Source organism: Mya arenaria, chromosome 3 (assembly GCF_026914265.1).
Source record: "Mya arenaria isolate MELC-2E11 chromosome 3, ASM2691426v1".
NCBI lineage: Eukaryota > Metazoa > Mollusca > Bivalvia > Myida > Myidae > Mya > Mya arenaria.
Genome location: NC_069124.1, coordinates 12,342,048 through 12,361,103, shown reverse-complemented (window position 1 = coordinate 12,361,103; position 19,056 = coordinate 12,342,048). Strand labels below are relative to the sequence as shown.

The 19,056-nt window shown below is 37.0% G+C and overlaps 1 protein-coding gene across 1 annotated transcript; it reads left to right on the top strand.

Moving 5' to 3' along the window:
- The first annotated feature begins 2,259 nt into the window (after nt 1-2,259).
- Nucleotides 2,260-18,904, top strand: LOC128225680 (uncharacterized). Its single transcript, XM_052935589.1, has 27 exons — nt 2,260-2,396; nt 2,964-3,144; nt 3,329-3,438; nt 3,786-3,890; nt 4,239-4,415; nt 4,612-4,727; nt 5,006-5,132; nt 5,263-5,421; nt 5,673-5,766; nt 6,039-6,174; nt 6,459-6,572; nt 7,133-7,240; nt 7,497-7,523; nt 7,671-7,715; nt 7,854-7,901; nt 10,034-10,120; nt 10,418-10,732; nt 10,892-10,962; nt 11,199-11,256; nt 11,816-11,911; nt 12,305-12,406; nt 15,726-15,824; nt 16,361-16,556; nt 17,197-17,258; nt 17,452-17,523; nt 17,857-18,076; nt 18,339-18,904. Exons 1-27 carry the CDS (start codon nt 2,330-2,332, stop codon nt 18,902-18,904), a joined length of 3,558 nt encoding a protein of 1,185 aa, XP_052791549.1. The 5' UTR covers nt 2,260-2,329.
- Nucleotides 18,905-19,056: the final 152 nt, after the last annotated feature.

Here is a 19,056-nt window from a genome sequence, read left to right as displayed (position 1 = left end):
TATTTGTTTATTGAAATTTGGGATATTGTTATTAAATGTATTGATATTAGGGGGTGTTGATATCGCGGATATTGATATTAATTGTATTGATATTATGGGTATTGATACTGACTGTCTTGTTATTTGGGATATTGATATTTGGGATATTGATATTGAGTGTTTTGAATGTAAGTGTTTGGGTATTAGGAGTATTTATAGGGTGTGCATTGATATTGGGGTTATTGGTATTAGTTATATTGAGGGTATATGTTATGGGAGTAATTTTATTTAGCTTGTTGATATTGAATGTATTTATATTTCGTGAATTGGTAATGGAGATTAAAACATTGTATTTTTAGAAAGAGAATGCAACAGAAGGGTCCAGTTTGCTCCTGTATAAAGAGCTGGCTTCACTTAGACAGAACCCGGCGTTCATGAACAGCAAGATAGGTAAGACCGTGAACGTCTATGTATATGCAGTATTTTTTTCTCTTCTTCAGTTAAAGCGCAGTTCATTAGATATAGACAGTAATACGGAACGATTTTATTATTTCTGAATTCATTTCAAAAGTCCATGTGTATTTTAGATATACCGGACGGTGATTTGAATGAACAAGTAATCATGTACGGCCGGGGAACGACGCGCGGGGAACGCTATCTCGTTATGGCATTCCTTGGCAATGCCAAAAGCAAGCAACTAGATGCCTCGTCATGGGGTTTGCAGGGCAAAGTTGTGTTCGCCACGAAATTGGGCCGCCGGGACCACATGGTCAAGCTCAATAACGTGACATTGAACCAGGGGGAGGGGCTTGTTGTGCACCTGGAGGAGGTCGAATTGCAGGCTTAAAATATTGAAAGAAGGGCTGTGCCGATTGATGGCTAGTGGAGTTGTGTTGTGTGTAGATTGATGGATTATCGAGGTGGGTGTGTGGGTGTGTTTTAGATAACTATATAATTATATCCAACATTTGATAGCGTACGGATGATTTGAAAAGTAAAAAGAATGTGTCGCTACCTCATTGTGCGTGCGTGCGTGCGTGCGTGCGTGCGTGCGTGTATGTGTGTGTGTGTGTGTGTTTGTGTGTTGTATAACTGTTGTTTGTGAGACTATAAAACATTTATTGTCATTTGCAAGCTTTTGAAATACGATACTAAGTAACCATGGACATTCCATTGTTTTACTGGTGCTATGCTTTTGATATGTTATCTTAAATCGACTGTTATACATTAATGTGCTAAAAAGGCAAATGATATATTCGTTTATACATACATGTATGTATGAAGAATTCTATCCTAATGTAACAAATTATATTACGGAATAAACTATGAAAAACTTCATTATTTATTGACACAGACTCATTTATTTAATGCACCAATCAATTGTAACCACGCCCCCCCCCGGGCCGTGTTTTACCTTCCAGGTAGCCCCGCAGTGCATAGTGGATGCGGTGCTTTTGTTTTCGCGTCTAAAATAGAGGGAAATGGGCCTTGCCTAGGTATCCCGGGGTGCGGGGGCATTTGGCGGGGATTTTACCCGTGACTTGCTGAACCGACAGTCAAACGAAAAGTCCCCGCTTTTCCCCATGGGGGGCATGGTTACAATTGACTGGTGCATAAACTGTGTACATGTATTGCAATTTGTGTTCGGTGCGCACAAATGTTGCGTAATTCAATGCTTGTGCTTTAGTTAACATGTATTTGTAATTCCTAACTTGGTGAATGCTAATTAACGTGATTAATGATATCACCTGTTGACTTTCAAAGGTGAAGTATTTGATGACGTGCTACCATAGTTGAATAATATTCAATTACAACTAAACAGTTGTCTCAAATCCTGTTAAAATACAGCAGATCGCAACTGTGTCCATTAAATTCATATTGCAGTAAAGATATAAAGAACGACGATATCGTTAACAACGTTGTTATTATATTTTTAACTTTAACTTAAGTTCTGAACATTCGGCCAAATGTCAAATGACAGTGTTAAATTAAGAAATTCGTGTTTAATCATTCTGCTGAAAATACAAAAATATATCAACTGCTTTGCTATTTAACCATTTTCCCGCTTTGGTTCATTATAATCGCAGTGTCTTTAAATCAATTAATGTGGTAGGGTTTAGGTTTCAGATTGAGAGATTCCGTGCGTATGTGCGTGACGGTGCCTTTGTGTTTAGAACAATAGGGGAGAAACTCCACAAACAATGACCCAAAATCTCAACAGATATTTGATCGTTGTTAAAACAAAGATCTTAATTAACTTAGAAACAAAATGGCTGACGGTGTAATTAATAATGTTTAAAGACAAAATGAGAAAAAAATAAGCATACTTAAGTAATCTTCAAGTTCCAGAATGGCTACAATTATGTATTCGGCAGTTCTATTTTTATGTTATTTTGGAATTTTCTTTGTGTTAACAGGTAAGCACATATTTTCTCTGTTTCACGTCGCATTATTAAATAACAAATCACGATATGGAAAACGTTTGTAGTTTTTTTCTTTTTACTAGACAGGCTTTACTGTACCGTTATCACTAAAATAGCATGTTACAAAAAAACCTTTAGAATTTATACATATTCTTTTAAAATGACACTTTTATTTAAAAGCAATACATACACATTTATGACAAACATTATCTTTGACCTACTGTGATCTACTATCGTCTCATAAAGTAGAAATATCGTGTTTTCTGCACCTTTATTTCAAAATAAACTTGGTATCCTTCATAAGAACCATTGTTTTCGACATTATTTCATTCTGATTGTTTAGGGGTATTTGTTACTTGTCGACAAAAATACAACTGGTGCGGTTTCCACAACTTTGTCAAAAGGACATGAATTACATTACTTTAAAATGCACCCTTTCTCCCAAATAAGATTAAACAAAATTAATACATACTTTTAATATAACAATCTATTATACATCATTTCATAGGCAATTCATTTTATCTGTAAATAATTTAAAAAAAATCACCTTCCAAAACCCAGACGGCCAATGTACCTTGCCGCTAAGTGACGGCACGTGGCATTCGAGTACGCGCGGCACGTGGACAGTGGCTACGAGCGGCGGAGCAACCGAGGTCTCCAACTTCGAGGCGGCACTGTCCTACTCAAGTAACGTGGCGACGCTTACTTGTCAACAGAGTTCAGGGACACAGTACATTTTAGGGTGAGTGCATGGCTTTTATTATAGGGCCTAAAGTGTTGTGTACCGACTAGTCTTCACTTGTTGAATGGGTAAAAAAGAACCCAAGAACTGTTAACAAGTATTGTAAATGTACCCGCTATTTCTCCTGTTTGCTTTAAAAGAAGCCCCGTACGAATTTAAGCAATTTTAAGCAAAGTATTTTCAGGACGAATTGTGAGATATTTTTCCAAGTGTTTATCAACGTGTCCGTGTGCCTGGACATACGGACAATCAGTGACGAGAACACAGACAGCTACATATTCTACTTCGCCACAGGTATACGTCCATAAAAGCATTATAACCAGTCTGTTTGGAAGTTAGAAACAAATATTTTATGATAAACTGTTGTGTCACAGCTACCGTATGATTATATATAAACTATGTATGTTCTTTGTTGTTTTTATACTATATGTCCTTTTTACAACTTTCTATGTTTTTCTTCTTTTTCTTCTTCGTCTTCTTCTTCTTCTTCTTCTTCTTCTTCTTCTTCTTCTTCTTCTTCTTCTTCTTCTTCTTCTTCTTCTTCTTCTTCTTCTTGTTCTTCTTCTTCTTCTTCTTTGATTGTTACTCATTTTCTAATCGGCGCCCTGCGTATATCTGAGAACGGAACTATATATTTCCAGCTGTTGATGATGCTACCGGGGAGCGGTTCACCAATAACACTGACGGGGCGTGCTCGGAGATCGGATACGAAACAGTCGCGAACGTTCAAATCCTCGTCAAAGATGGTACGTTTTATTTTGAATTGATGTTGTTGCGAACAAAGTTCAGTAGTTTTCTTTCTATTCAGCCAGAAATTCTCTATGCAGAGGGTGTCATAATATATGTCCCCATTTGTAATAAATGCACTTTTTATGCAGACAGATATAAAAGAAATCAGTGTTCATACTCTTAATGCATACAGAATAACCATGAATCGCCATGACTATTTAAACAAAACGCAATTTTACCCGTGGTGAGTCCAAAAGGAACTTACTAAAGCATCATGCGTTACATGTAAATATAAATATTGGCTCCCCGCCCGACAGGACAATAAAGTCAACTGCAAACTAGTAATCAACTTCGTCTTCAACCAGGTTTTGTGGCGAGTGCGGCGATGCAACTGCCGAACCTTGCGTTGGGGAACTATAGTGTAACATACGAGGTGCTGTTGTCAGCGGTTACCGTGGAGAACTGTACACTTGACACGTGTACCAACAAGACACTCATGGAGTTCGGCAACTCTGACCCAACTCAGTACCTCGGCTTTACAAGTAAGAATCGGGTCTCTCCAGTGACAGATGTGGAAATTTCTGACTATTATGTAAAAAATATTACGCTTATAATATGACAGTTTCTAGTAGGTGGTAAGCAACCCACTTCCTGATTTTCTGTGGTGTCATCATTTGCATTATATTTTTTGGAATTCTGATAATTACGATTTACGACAGCATTGTGAATTATTTCAAGGTGGTGGTCAGATGTACTCCATCTACACGGACTCTTCTGGGACTGACACCTTCACGTTAACGTACAACGCGGACGTCAGTCCGGATGGCATCAACACTCATCGCTTTGCATGCTGGGTGATTTGATTATTTTTCAAGCTTCATTTTTGATAAATAAAAGGGTACAGATTGTGTTAAAACATTTGTCAAATGTTCGATGGAAAATAGAGACAATTTTAAACGCTTAAGAGCAAGTAAATTCGAACTATTTGTGTGCAGTGAACAACTATTTATATGAGTAAATTGAAAAGTGGCCAGTCTCCACACGGATTTCTTTAGCCAAATACCATATACATGTACTTGAATCATCACATTTCGTTTCTGAAACTGTAACTGGTATTTATATATTATTTCAGGCGCTTCTTTATTCCGACGGGACGTTGCAAGCGACGGTACTTCCGGAACAGTGCGAGGGCTCTCAGACATCCACGGCGGTGACCAGTGGCGGACAGAGGTTAACCATGACCCCATATTTTACATGCGGTAGGTGGACTTGTATGGTTGGTCAGTTGGTATCCTCGTTAAGAATCGTTGGTATCAGTCGTCGTTATCATCATCGTCATCATATACATGTATGATTATATAAATGCTTATCTATGAACTCCGATTCCAGGCCCAGAGGAGGAGGCCGTTGGTGGTCTGGCGGGCTGGGTGATCGCACTAATAGTCCTTGGTATCTTGGCGCTAATCCTGATTGTTGCTATCATTATTGTCTTCATTTGTATGCGCAAGACCGTCGCGTCCTTGGATGATGAGGAGATGCTTAAGAAAGGTGAGATGCATCAGATTAATAATTGTATTCGTCTGTTTGTCAGGTTTTGCATAGAATATAAGTGTTGAAGTGTTCCAATAGGCTGTATTTTCAAGTCACGGGATTGAAATGAGAAAATTTGGTATTAAATATAGGATCAATGCATCCGTAAGAATGGAACAGCAGTAACTTCAAGTGTTTCGTTTTGATGAAAATCCGAGGTATAGTACAGAATGTTCATCACTCGTATTAATCGTTTGGTTAAATTCCAGAGGGTTCCCGGCAATCGACCCCGGACAGTCTGGTTGGGTATGGGGAGAAAGAAAAGGAGGCCATAAAAACCATCAGGCACGGGAAGGACCTAGCGTAAGAAATAACGCTTTTGATTTCGATAACGCATACTTTTTGCATAACCATTTGTCATTTACAATTTAACTTTGACAATAATATACCTGCTTTACATCTTTATGCTGTTCAGCAGCCTTTTGGAATAAACAGCATGGTTAAAAATTAAAAAACGCATACTGTATATTATTAAAATCTTTTTAACTCGTAGTCAAAAAACCTTCAAAACGTAAATATTCAAAAGCATATTTCTTTACTTCGACGCCGTTTATTTACTTGCTCTGGTCACTCAGATATAAACCGTCTAAACGGGAAAAACCAGACCGGGAGAGGACGTTTGATTTGACGGAGATTGGGAAACCTGGGGGCGGGAAAAAGTTACAGGACGGACAACCCGTGGAAGCAGAGAAAAGAGTGGAGACTTCAAAGGTGCGTGCGCACGTCGCCTACAGATGAGCAATAATTGCGGATTATCACGGAATATCTTAATCTTGCAGTATCCTAGAAGTTTTTCATCCAATAGGGAAGCATGCGATGTACTTTGACAAAAAAAATATTATTAAACGAAGTACACAATGTACTCTTGACTTATATTATTCCGCACATATCCCGTGTATAAAAATAGTTTCAGAACGTTCTTAGCAATTGTTAAAGCTGAATATTGAAAGGTTAGGATTTTCCTGACTAATATAATTCACCTTGTTTTTTCCAAGAGTGTGCAGCTACGAAAAGATATACAAGGTGGTGAAAGTTTGGGACCCATCGTGTTTCCACCCGGCAAGAAACCTATACCACCGACCACCCCACGACCAGACAAAGATGACGAAGTAAGAGACGAAAAAACATCATAGGAACGTTTAAAACTAGCTTCTACGGAAGCACATACCTGCCAAATGATGTTTTTTTGTATTTCATGGACAAACCACAGCATCCCCACTCAATACTTACTGGCGTTTAATTTCACCAAAGCAATCTTTCAGCGCTTTGTTTTTCCTCTGTAGAGTGGGTTATTTTCTAGAAAGTTCTGTTCTACTGTTCGACGAATAATTCGTTTATTTTTGTTTCTTATAAGAGTTAACTCCTTATATCATTTTTAAAAAATATATAAATAAACATGGTATAAATAAAAATACCAGAACTGTCAGTTAAACAAACATAAGAGTAATCAAAGCACCTACAGTACTAATAGACAGGGGCAATGTCATCATGATAATGTTCACAGCAAGTCACTTACTTGATGTAACTCATTTAAGAATTTGTATTTGAAAGAAACGAAATTTGCCCTTGTTTGTTCAGTAGCTGCGTTCTCATTATGAATGTTATTAAAATTATTATGCTATAATCACGATGAGGTATCAATTATAACGTGACTTCCTTTCCTAACTAGGTGCTGTTGCGGATTAAGAAGGAACGTGAGCGAAAGGAGCGCGAGCGTGAGGAGCGCCGGAAGAAGGAGAAACAAGCAGAGGAGCTCCGAATTAAAATGGAGGTCAAGGTAACTATACCGAATAAACGCCTTATAAACGTCAAAATGATTCATATAATAAAGCGGTGCTTCAAATTTGATATTTTGTTTCATATTGTAGTATTTTCTTATCTGTGTTTGTAGCAACGAATGCCATCTTTCTGGAGGAAAGCAATTGTATGGTGAAAACATTTTACACAACGAAACGCCTCTACAGTATTTGAATCCAATAGGTGTCATGCATACATCATGCACATACTTATCTCCAATTCTTTCTTTTTTCCAGAAGGACCCCGAAGAAATGGTTGATAAGGTATGTGCTCCTATATGTATTTCTTGAAAGGTATTTTGTTTTTCAAATATATTCCTTTGTCAACATATCGGAAGCAAATGAACATTGTTCCATTGTTTCACTAGTTAATTAAAGCTTAATTAAATATTGAATTCATATCTTTTTCAGGTGATTAAGCACCCTAAAGAACCGGAATCCAGTGACGAATATGAGGTAGGCTTCCGAATATATCACTGACATAACATTGATATGAATGTGTGTACTCATGCTATATAGACACGTGATGTATGTATATCTTGATCATAAGATGACAAACAGTTGCTTCAATGTGGATGATATTTTATTTCACAGACCGACGATTCTGAGAAAGAGGAGAGGGCCAAGCAGTTAATGGAAAAGGTATCATTAAACAAATGTGACCTATCATGATCCTCATTTTCTAAAAATCCACCGTCAAAACATTGTTTGTAATTCTTAATTCACTTAAAATGTATTTTTCTTTATATTAAGTTAGGCCACTCCTTTTTTATTTTTTGGTTTACAAGAATTTTTGGAAAAAATGTCCACCGGGTGGTCTAAAAAAAAAAAAAGAGGAAAAAAGTCACAAAACATACTCTTAAAGGGTGAAAATCTGAGAACAACATAAAAACATTGAAAATTTCTATCATTTACTTGACATTTTAAATTTTTAAACTGCTATTAATGCCTGTTTTAAACTTTTAATACACTCAAAGTACTAATTAAACACACAGTTTAAATCTTACATATTGTGCATATAAAATGAAATTGACTATAAAACATGTTTACATGTATAAACTACACTTTTTATCAAAGATACATTGACTATTACTCGGCAGGACATTTGTTTAGCTTTAAAGCTAAAGCAAAAGTGAATGCAGAACACTTAAAAACTGACCAATATTAAATTGGAAAAAAAGGGAAGGCAAATTTTACGCTTTAAAATACACAAGAATTGCACTGTATTAAGACAACACATTACATTTTTTAAGCATTGTTTCAGTTATTTTAATATTGAAAAATGTCAATAAAGTGAAATAGTTTCCAATTTTGTAAATAAGGAAGTTATATTGTATGAAGACATTGTGCTTTAATATTGTGCAAACAATTCCTGAAAAACTAAAAACCAAACTAGACCTAGATTTGAGTTTTAATAACCTTTACCATGCGGGGTCCTAGTTGTGTGTAACCCAATCCATGCTAAGTCCGGATATTTTCGGACCGGGATATTTACCATGCGATGTTCAGCAAATCCATTTCAAATTCAAATTTTGCAGCAAATTACCACATCAGTACATAAAAATCACATAGCAAAATAATAAATCTAGCATGTGACTTAACTTTATGTTCCAATGATAGTAACAGTGAAATCCATAATTATGTATCGGATATTTTCATCTTCTCCCAACTCCGCCAATTTGTGTATCATGCGTTCACAGGGCATCTATACTTCATGAGTGTTTATTTTTCATTTTAAAGAGTATTCCTTGGTTACAACAACAAATCTCATTTATAGTGAAATATCAAGTTCATTACAAATTAAAATGGACTTATTCAAAATAGTTTTCCGTGTTGTTTTATCTTAATGTTTTGCACACAACTCCTGGCATTAGTAAATGTCATTGACACATGTGTTCAACTCTTTCATTGTTTTTACTCTACTATTGACCCAAACATGAATAAACATGTAACCTAGAATAAACAGAAGCTTTACATTGACTCAATGACAAGTATTTCCAAACCAGTTTGTGATTTAAAATCCATAAACACAACCGACCGAACTTGTGAAACTAGGTCACCGGTGTCAACCTAGGAATTTTACTTTCAATTACACCACTCACACTAAGTGCACTGTTGTTTGATATTTAACCATAAAATGTTATAAAATATTTTTTCTCACACATAATTTACAGATATTTGTGTCTACTTATTCGATGGCAGCCGCTGCCACTTATTTTTCATCTATAAACAACAATATTTTCATGACCTAAATTTGCGGGGAAAAACAACAATCACGTGACAGTTATTGTTTGTGTCGGTTGTTAAATTTGCCAATGTATTTTGCTATTGTTATTTTAACAACTCCTACATATTTAACTTAATTATTTCATACAAAGAATGACTGCTATCGTCAATTCCGCCATTGCCAACGGCGCTGCCATAACAGTTGACTGGCTCACATGCTATATCACTATAAATCGGCGAATACGGCTACGGAACAACAAACCAGTCGAGATCTACTGCATTCGTACTCTTATCTGTTCGTTTTTCTTTCGTTTCGCACCAAAATCAATACGGTCGGGAAAATAATTTTGAAAAAAAAAGTGAAATTCATTTTTTTATTTTTTTTGTACTTTTCGGAAAATTAGACCCGCCGGTTTTGAAAACCAATTTATATAAAAGTAGTGGCCTTACATGAATGTATATTTGATTTTTATGGATGCAAGAAATGTAATAGAATAGAACCACAATGTTTTTAAGTGAGCAAGTGTATTGACATTTCTACTTTTTAGCGGCGGCGGCTGGCAGGTGCGACTTGGACTCCTCCGGGTGGATTGTCGAACGCCAAAGACGTGGTCGGCAGGAAGAAGCGCAGGAAGGTGAGACGGTGCATGCCATGTTTGTGTTGATTAGCATTGTTTATGCGTTCATGCAGTACACTCGCATTGGCGTTATTTTACAACTCTCGGGAATTTTGCAAATTTAACCGTCGAAAAATACTTTTCAATCCTTATATGTGTCATTGTTTTATTTTTTATACAAACTTCAAATTCAGGTTAAGTTATGGCGAAACATTTATTATTTAGTTAAAAAATACATGTCTGCAGCAATGATAAACTTTTTTCCTCATATTTTAGACGTTGTAATCAATGTTTCTTACTGTCTGTTTTTGTTAGCGACACGGACACGATGAGGGAGAACTTGGTGGGGCGCTCGTGACCCGCGAACAGCAAGATCAGCTAGAGTTCGACCGCCGCCGCCAAAAGAAGGCGATGCGTAAGCGCGCCAAGGGCCGCCGCCAGCAAAGTGATGTCAGCGGAAGTGAGACGGACACGGACAACGGTCAGCGTCGCCGGAAGCGGCGTAAGCCGCTGGCTCGAGGAGCACCGTTCATGGACAAGTACATTGTTAAGAATGAGATTGAGCACGAGTTGGATGAAATTGACTTTTGGAACGAGAAGACAAACACAGCGAAAAATGTTGACGACATTGTAAGCAAATCTTGTAAATAAGAACATCATTTGCGATTGTCCTGAATTATTTTTCACCGAGTTTTGTTACACACACACCCGTATTCTGATATACTACTCTGTTGCTAAGCTGTAGCTTAACTACGCTTGTTTACTTATAACTATCTCTGACATATTTAGATTGACGAAAAACCCAAAGGAAGTGGGGAACTACCAGACGGGTTCCATTTTGACAAGGAGGGAATGTTGTGGTATGGATTTCTCTATCGAATATTGAATCCGAATTCGAACCAAAAACGTTAATTATAAGGTATTGCAACAGTAAAATATTCTTAATTATTGGAAATATATCCCAAATTCTTATTCATAGAAGTTGCAACAGAATATTTATTTTACCTACACGGATTTATTTATCTTTTCAGAGAAATGTTGACGGTAAACTTATTCCTAAAGACATCTATCTGAAACAGATGGAACTGCGGAAAAGGTTTAATGTATTTGCACTCCCGAGATTGAAGAGGAGCACAGACGGTCGTCCAGTCGGGGTAAGTTTTCTGCGTAGATATCCTGTAAAACAAAAAATTGTGCACTCTTATTCAAAATCAGTACAAACACATAAATAACAAACATAAATTTTGAGTGATCAACCTTAAACTTCATACTTAACAATGCACTTTTGGAAAATATTAATAATTAATAACAAGATTATGACTGTGTATTTACTAGCTGAAAACGCAAAAATATTAAATGATTGGTGAATGCTAAAAGATTTACTTTGATCTACTATCATTTCATATGGTAGAAATACCGTGTTTTCTGCATTTTTCTTTCAAATTAAACTTGGTATCACTAATAAGAACCATTGCTTTTGACATGAATTTATCCATTTTGGTATATTAAAACAATTATATCAATTGTGGTAATTCTATTTAAGAGTAAGAGTGCATCTTTAAAATGTACAGGCTTGATAGAAATTAAATTATATATTCTGGTTATTGTAATAAGTGTAAGTCTGGTAATTTGAAACTAAACTGCTAAACACTTTGAATTGGTTCCAATCTAAGTCGTTTTGTATAAGCTAATCCAACCCCTTTTGGTATCCAGGGATACAAGGACGACGAGTTCGGGCCGACGGCTTCCTGGGACTTCGGCGAGCCGGCGAGCGGCACAGACGGGGAGGAGGATAAACGGCAGTCAGTGGTAAGGAATGAAGTATAATTTGATGTTGCATTTATGCTATGGGTGATGTGTTTGTCATTGTGGTCATCGTCGTCCAAAAACTTTTACCAGTCATAAGAATCCATTTCGATTTAAACATGCAACTTTATACACGAGTTCATTATGACAAAGCGCCATAATATTGTGTACTAAGACGTACCACTCTGATTAAAAGAAATTGATGAGTTATGCCCCTTGCTTAATAGGAAAACTAGCATTTGCAACCGTTTGTAGTGCCAATGACTAAGTCTGAGAATAAAGCTTTAAAAATTTACCTTTTACAATATCAAATCCCAAATGAGATTTGTTGATTTTGCTTGCATCTTCACAATTGTTTAATAAAAATGCATTCACAACTTTCTGCACCTTTTCCAGTCTATCAGGCCGGCCTCCGGTCGCCAGGTTGCCTTTAGTGTCGGCGGCGATAGAAGTAAGACATCTTCTCCTTTGGAGGACATCGACTACAATACACGGAAGGTCAGAAGACGCACTGAAATATCCCTTAAGTGTGATGTATTTGAGATACATTAGCAGACGCACTGACATATGCCTATAAGTGTTATGTATTTGAAATACATAAGCAGACGCGCTGGCATATGCCTTATAAGTGTGATGTATTTGAGATACATTGGAAGACTCACTGACATATCCCTATAAGTGGGATGTATTTGAGATACTTTAGCAGACGCACTGACATATCCCTATAAGTGTGATGAGTCTGAGACGCGCTAACATATCCCTATAAGTGTGATGTATTTGAGATACATTAGCAGACGCACTGACATATGCCTATAAGTGTGATTTATTTGAGATAGATCAGCAAACACACTGACATATCCCTATAAGTGTGATGTACTTGAGATAGATCAGCAAACACACTAACATATCCCTATAAGTGTGATATATTTGAGTTACATTAGCAGACGCACTGACATCTACCTATAAGTGTGATGTATTTGAGATACATCTGCAGACGAACTGACATATCCCTGTAAGTGGGATGTTTTTGAGATACATTAGCATACGCACTGACATATGCCTATAAGTGTGATGTATTTAAGATACATTAGCAGACGCACTGATATATGCCTTATAAGTGTGATGAATTTGAGATACATTAGCATACGCACTGACATATCCCTATAAGTGTGATGTATTTGAAGTACATCTGCAGCCGTACAAACATATGCATATTCGTGTGATGTATTTGAGATACATCTGCAGACGAACTGACATATGCCTATAAGTGTGATGTATTTGAGATAAATCTGCAGACGAACTGACATATGCCTATAAGTGTGATGTATTTGAGATACATCTGCAGACACACGGACATATCCCTATAGGTGCGATGTATTTGAGATATATCAGTAGATGCACTGACATTTGCATATAAGTGTGATGTATTTGAGATACATCAGAAAACATACTGACATATGCCTATACGTGTGATGTATTTGAGATACATCAGCAAATGCACTGACATATGCCTATACATGTGATGTATTTAAGATACATCAGAAAACATACTGACATATGCCTATAAGTGTGATGTATTTGAGAAACAGCAGTAGATGCACTGACTAGTGATGGAACGATTATCGAGTACAATCGATAAATCGTCGCTGACAATGCTTAGTCGGCGACAATCGATAGTGGTTGTCCAAAATCGATGTCGCTAATGTTACTTCCGGTAACTACGTATTTTAGTTACGCGGTAAAATAAGGTTACATGTCAATTTTTCCATCCGGTAAATTCTCGTTGAGTTCATTTTAACAAGGGAGATCAGTCTCTAACACAAATGCGGTGAATGTAAACACTTTTGCTTAAAAACTTACAAGGTCTCCCAAAATAAATTGTTTTTAATTGTATATATATTTCATAAAACCCAATAGTCGGTATCTATGGTGTAGTGGGTCCGATCTAACCTGCAAATACCGGGGATCCCGGCTCGATGCATTCTGTTTTTGAAACCTTTTTGTGGTATCGTTTGTTATAAACAAATTTACTTTTTTGTGAAGTATTATGAATTTTTTATGAAATCTTCCATATTATAGGTTATTGAATGTTAAGCTGGTTCACAAATATTCAATATGTTTTTACATGGATAAAATGCTAAGATAACATACTTGATGCGGTGTGCATCATTTTGCAATTGATGTGCAATTATTTAGTATGTGTTTTGTTTTTTCGTTAAGACAGAAAAAGGTTATGGATATTTACTTACTGTTGCAATAAGCACGACTATAGCATCACACATACTAATTTTAGATTAAACAATTTAAATGATCATGATTATACTATGTATATAGAATGTATTTCCTAAATGATTATATGAACTTTCGATTATTGTCCGATAGTAAATCGAATTACTTGATCTGATTCGATTCGATTATCGATAGCAAATGGACTCCGATTTTCAAACAGTAGCACTGACATATGCCTATAAGTGTGATGTATTTGAGGTACATCAGTAAACATACTGACATATGCCTATAAGTGTGGTGTATTTGAGGTACATCAGTAAACATACTGACATATGCCTATAAGTGTGATGTAATTGAGTAGGATGTATTTGAGATACATTAGCAGACGCACTGACATATCCCTTTAAGTAGAATGTATCTGAGATACATCAGCCGACGCACTGACAAACCCATATAAGTGTGATGTAATCGTGATACATAAGCAGATGCACTGACATATGCCTTATAAGTGTGATGTTTTTTAGATACATCAGCAGACGCACTGACATATGCCTACAAGTGTGATGTATTTGAGGTACATCAGTAAACATACTGACATATGCCTGTAAGTGTGATGTATTTGAGGTACATCAGTAAAAATACTGACATATGCCTATAAGTGTGATGTATTTGAGGTACATCAGTTAACATACTGATAAATACCTATACGTGTGATGTATTTGAGGTACATCAGTAATCATACTGACATATGCCTATAAGTGTGATGTATTTGAGGTACATCAGTTAACATACTGACAAAAGCCTATAAGTGTCATGTATTTGAGGTACATCAGAAAACATACTGACATATGCCTATAAGTGTGATGTATTTGAGGTACATCAGTAATCATACTGACATATACCTATAAGTGTGATGTATTTGAGGTACATCAGTAAACATACTGACATATGCCTATAAGTGTGATGTATTTGAGGTACATCAGTTAACATACTGACATATACCTATAAGTGTGATGTATTTGAGGTACATCAGTAAACATACTGACATATGCCTATAAGTGTGATGTATTTGAGGTACATCAGTAATCCTACTGACATTTGCCTATAAGTGTGATGTATTTGAGGTACATCAGTAAACACACTGACATATCCCTATAAGTGTGATGCATTTAAGACACAGCAGCAGACGCACTGACATATGCCTTTGAGTCTGATGTATTTGAGATACAGCAGCAGACGCACTGACATATCCGTTTGAGTCTGATGTATTTGAGATACATTTGCAGACGCACTGACATATGCCTATAAGTGTGATGTATTTGAGATACATTTGCAGACGCACTGACATATGCCTTTAAGTGTGATGTATTTGAGATACAGCAGCAGATGCACTGACATATTGCTTTGAGTGTGATGAATTTGAGGTACATCAGCACACGTACTTACATATCCTTATAAGTGCGATGAATTTTACTTATACTGCTCTTTTCGTTATAAATTCTAAATAATTTATTTTAGTTAGTTTATGTTTTGCTTGTGGTGACTGCTAACAAGCAATGTGCTGAAGAATTCAACTCTCATGTTAAAGGGTCGACAGTTGGGATCGGCGGAGCGGGGTCTGCTTAAACAGCGGTTGTTCGATAAAAACGGCAAGCCAACCACTGAAGAAAAACATCCAACCACACCGGTACTACTTTTTATCATTTCTGTATGCGAATCCCAAAGAATGGATTCATCTTCTCTTAAAGCTTCACTCTCACAGATTGATAGTTTTAACAACTTTTTTTTTGTCTTGGAACGAGCCAATTTATGCGAAACTGCATGGAAAACAGTGATATAAGACTGCTGGCAAAAATCAGATCGCAGATTTTATTTTTTAAGTTTAATAATTGATGTTTTATGCATTTTTCTTAAACCGTTAGTAACGCTTAAGGCAATTAAAATTAATTTTAAACCGGAGAGATGAAAATCTGCGATCTGATCTTCTATCAGCAGTCTTATATAACTAGTTTAGGCAAACATTTGCTCATTCAAAGACAAAAAAAAAAGTTGTCAAAATGGTAAATCTGTGAGAGTGTAGCTTTAAACGGCTGCTTGTTAAAAAAGCTTCCATTAAATTGCAAGAAAACACCCGTTCCTTTCAGGTGGTCAGACCATTTACAATGGATGGCCGCGTAACACTTTTCGCAACAAACACCATACACAATTCAAATCCGATTTCAGATCTTCTTCAAAGGTCCCACGGGCGGTCTTAAAGCGGATGCGGTTTACATCGACAGTGCCCAGATAGAGCGACACGAGCCGGTGAAGGCGCCCGCACGCAGCCAGTCCCAGCGGCCACCAGCTTCGGGCTCACAGATGATCAAGCGCTCAGACACATTCGAGGAAGGACGACCAAACATGAGCCGCAGAAATTCAAGTGAGTTATTTTGTCTTAAGCCTTAATGTGATTAAATACAATTGATTATTGAAAATCACTTACAGGGCTCGAAACAGCAATACTTCATTACTCATGTTCCATTAATGCTGATTGAATACATGACCCTTTAAGTCCATATTCTCGTTTAAAGCCGCCCTCTCACAGACTGATCGTTTTAACAACTTTTTTATTTTGTGTCTTGAATGAGCAAATTTTCTCGTAAACGTCTGGAAACTAGTGATGTAAGACTGCTGAAAAAAGACCAGAACGCAGTTTATGATTTTGGTTCGAAAATTAATGAGCGTTTCTAACACTTTCAGAAAAACGAACTGATCGGTAGTTTTACCAAACATTTTTTTTGTAAATTATTTTATATGACTGAATTGAATGCATTGATGCTCAAATCAGCCGATTTTGAGACAACTTGTTAAAAAATGACAAAACTGACTATCTGTAAGAGAGCAGCTTGAACGGTTCACTCCGTATAATATGTGCTGCATTAAAGTTAACGTTTGTCATTACATTTTTTATTAACATAATTGTCTTGAAAACTATGATGGTATATCTATAGCATACAGTTTAAAATCAGGTACGAATATTGAGCTACGTTTCAACCAATGTGTTGCCATGTCTGTTTCAGGGCTGAGGTCTTCCTGGACAGGCAATGCAAACTTGATTCCCGAGGAAGACAACGCTATGCAGGTTTGTAGCACTTGCATGGGCTACTTAAAACTTAAAATCAATTGAATCGCAAGCATTATCATTAGTGTCTCTTTCCTTCATTTTGCGACTCTTCATGCTTGTGCAATTAACAGGCAGTTTTTGACAGCTGGTGTGTCCCGGTCTATCTATTGCATTATCTATATTCATATTTCGTTATTTTAAACCATTTCAGGGCATGTCAAAGGGCAAACGCAACATCGGGTCAGATGACGAGTTTTTCCTGGTTGTTGGAAGTATTAATCAAGTCAGTACCTCTTCATATCTTACACCGTTCTATGCCAGATAATGTGTTTTGTAACTTATTTAGATTTCAGTTGAAATAGTGTTTATAAATACAAGAGCTTATGTTAAAGCTTTAGTGAGCATGCTGTCCATTGATCTCGTGTAACAATGTATATTATGTCTTATTTGAAACTGATATACAAATATAATTAGGCATTAGGACATATTTTGAATATTTTGCTTATTTGATTTCAATACATTTACGCAGGGACACTAAATAGAAAAAACGTATTCGCAATTACTCTTTAATACAACCCCACACGTATAGTTATTTCAAATATTTATATTCTTATAGCTAAGCAAGCCCCCGGAGATCCTGGATTCCCAGCTTGGCATTAACCGATGCACGCGGTACAGTGAGCGACACGGAGCGCCCCGGGAGCCGTCCGGTTTAACAGACATCAGCATGCGCACGGCGCCCGACTCCACTACACCCGACAACGTGAACTGTCGGAAATACCTAGAAGAGCTTTACAAGGATAAGATATACTTCGACAAATACGTTAAGACTGAAAGTAGGTATACTTTAGAGTAATTATTTATCATTTATCTGTCTTAATTTCATATATTAAGTTTAAAGCCAGAGCGTCAGAATTAATTCCAATACTTCATACATGTACTACAAAAATCTAGTTCCGACGCAAGAAAAAATGCTCTTCTATTCTATTTTTTTCATTTACTGGCTTTAGTCGTGCATGGTCTAAAATTATACCGCTAACTATTGATGTTACGGTGAACTTAAATAAAATACGCATTGGCTATTAACTCTCCTTTCAGAGCTTCCTACAAATGCTGCAGTGGAGACACGTGAACTAGCTGATCACGCGAGGAGTTACCTGAATAACTGTGCGGTGTATTGGAAGGAACACCAGCCTCTCAACCCCGCACCGCCACCAAGTGAGCTTAGGTTGAAGCTTTCCCGCATGCACACAGTCCATGCTGAGGATTTAAGGAAAAACTCTATGCCAATATCAGTAAGCGAACGTCCATTGAGCGCCGACGACATAAGGGACAGTACAGTGGCCTCTAAAGCACAGAGCCGTGAGGTCACCATGTCGCTTACCACTGATAGGTCGGCATGGGCCCCGGTGGACACTACCGGAGAGCTCGTGCCACCGTCTCCCGTGGGCATTTCCGGTGAGCGTGTCCCGCCAGTAGGGGGGCCATCAGGGTCAATTGAAAAGACAGTCACTATTGATGAACCTTCTAAAAACCTGACGAGGGAAAAATCATCCACAAAACCCCCAGCGCCACAAAAGCATTCACCTGCAAAGAAAACAAGTGTTGCGACGCAGGAGGCTGTAATACCCAATAATGTGATGTCTCTTGTAGACACATCGTAACTTGTGTTTCATAAAACCCGTTTGTAATAAAGGAACTCCAATTTTCTACTTTGTAAAGCCATACGGTAGTGGTTATATTTGTTAGTCACGAGTTTTCATTTTTTTCTTTTAATTATTACTGTTCATTTGTTTTTATATGATCCGTTAGAAAT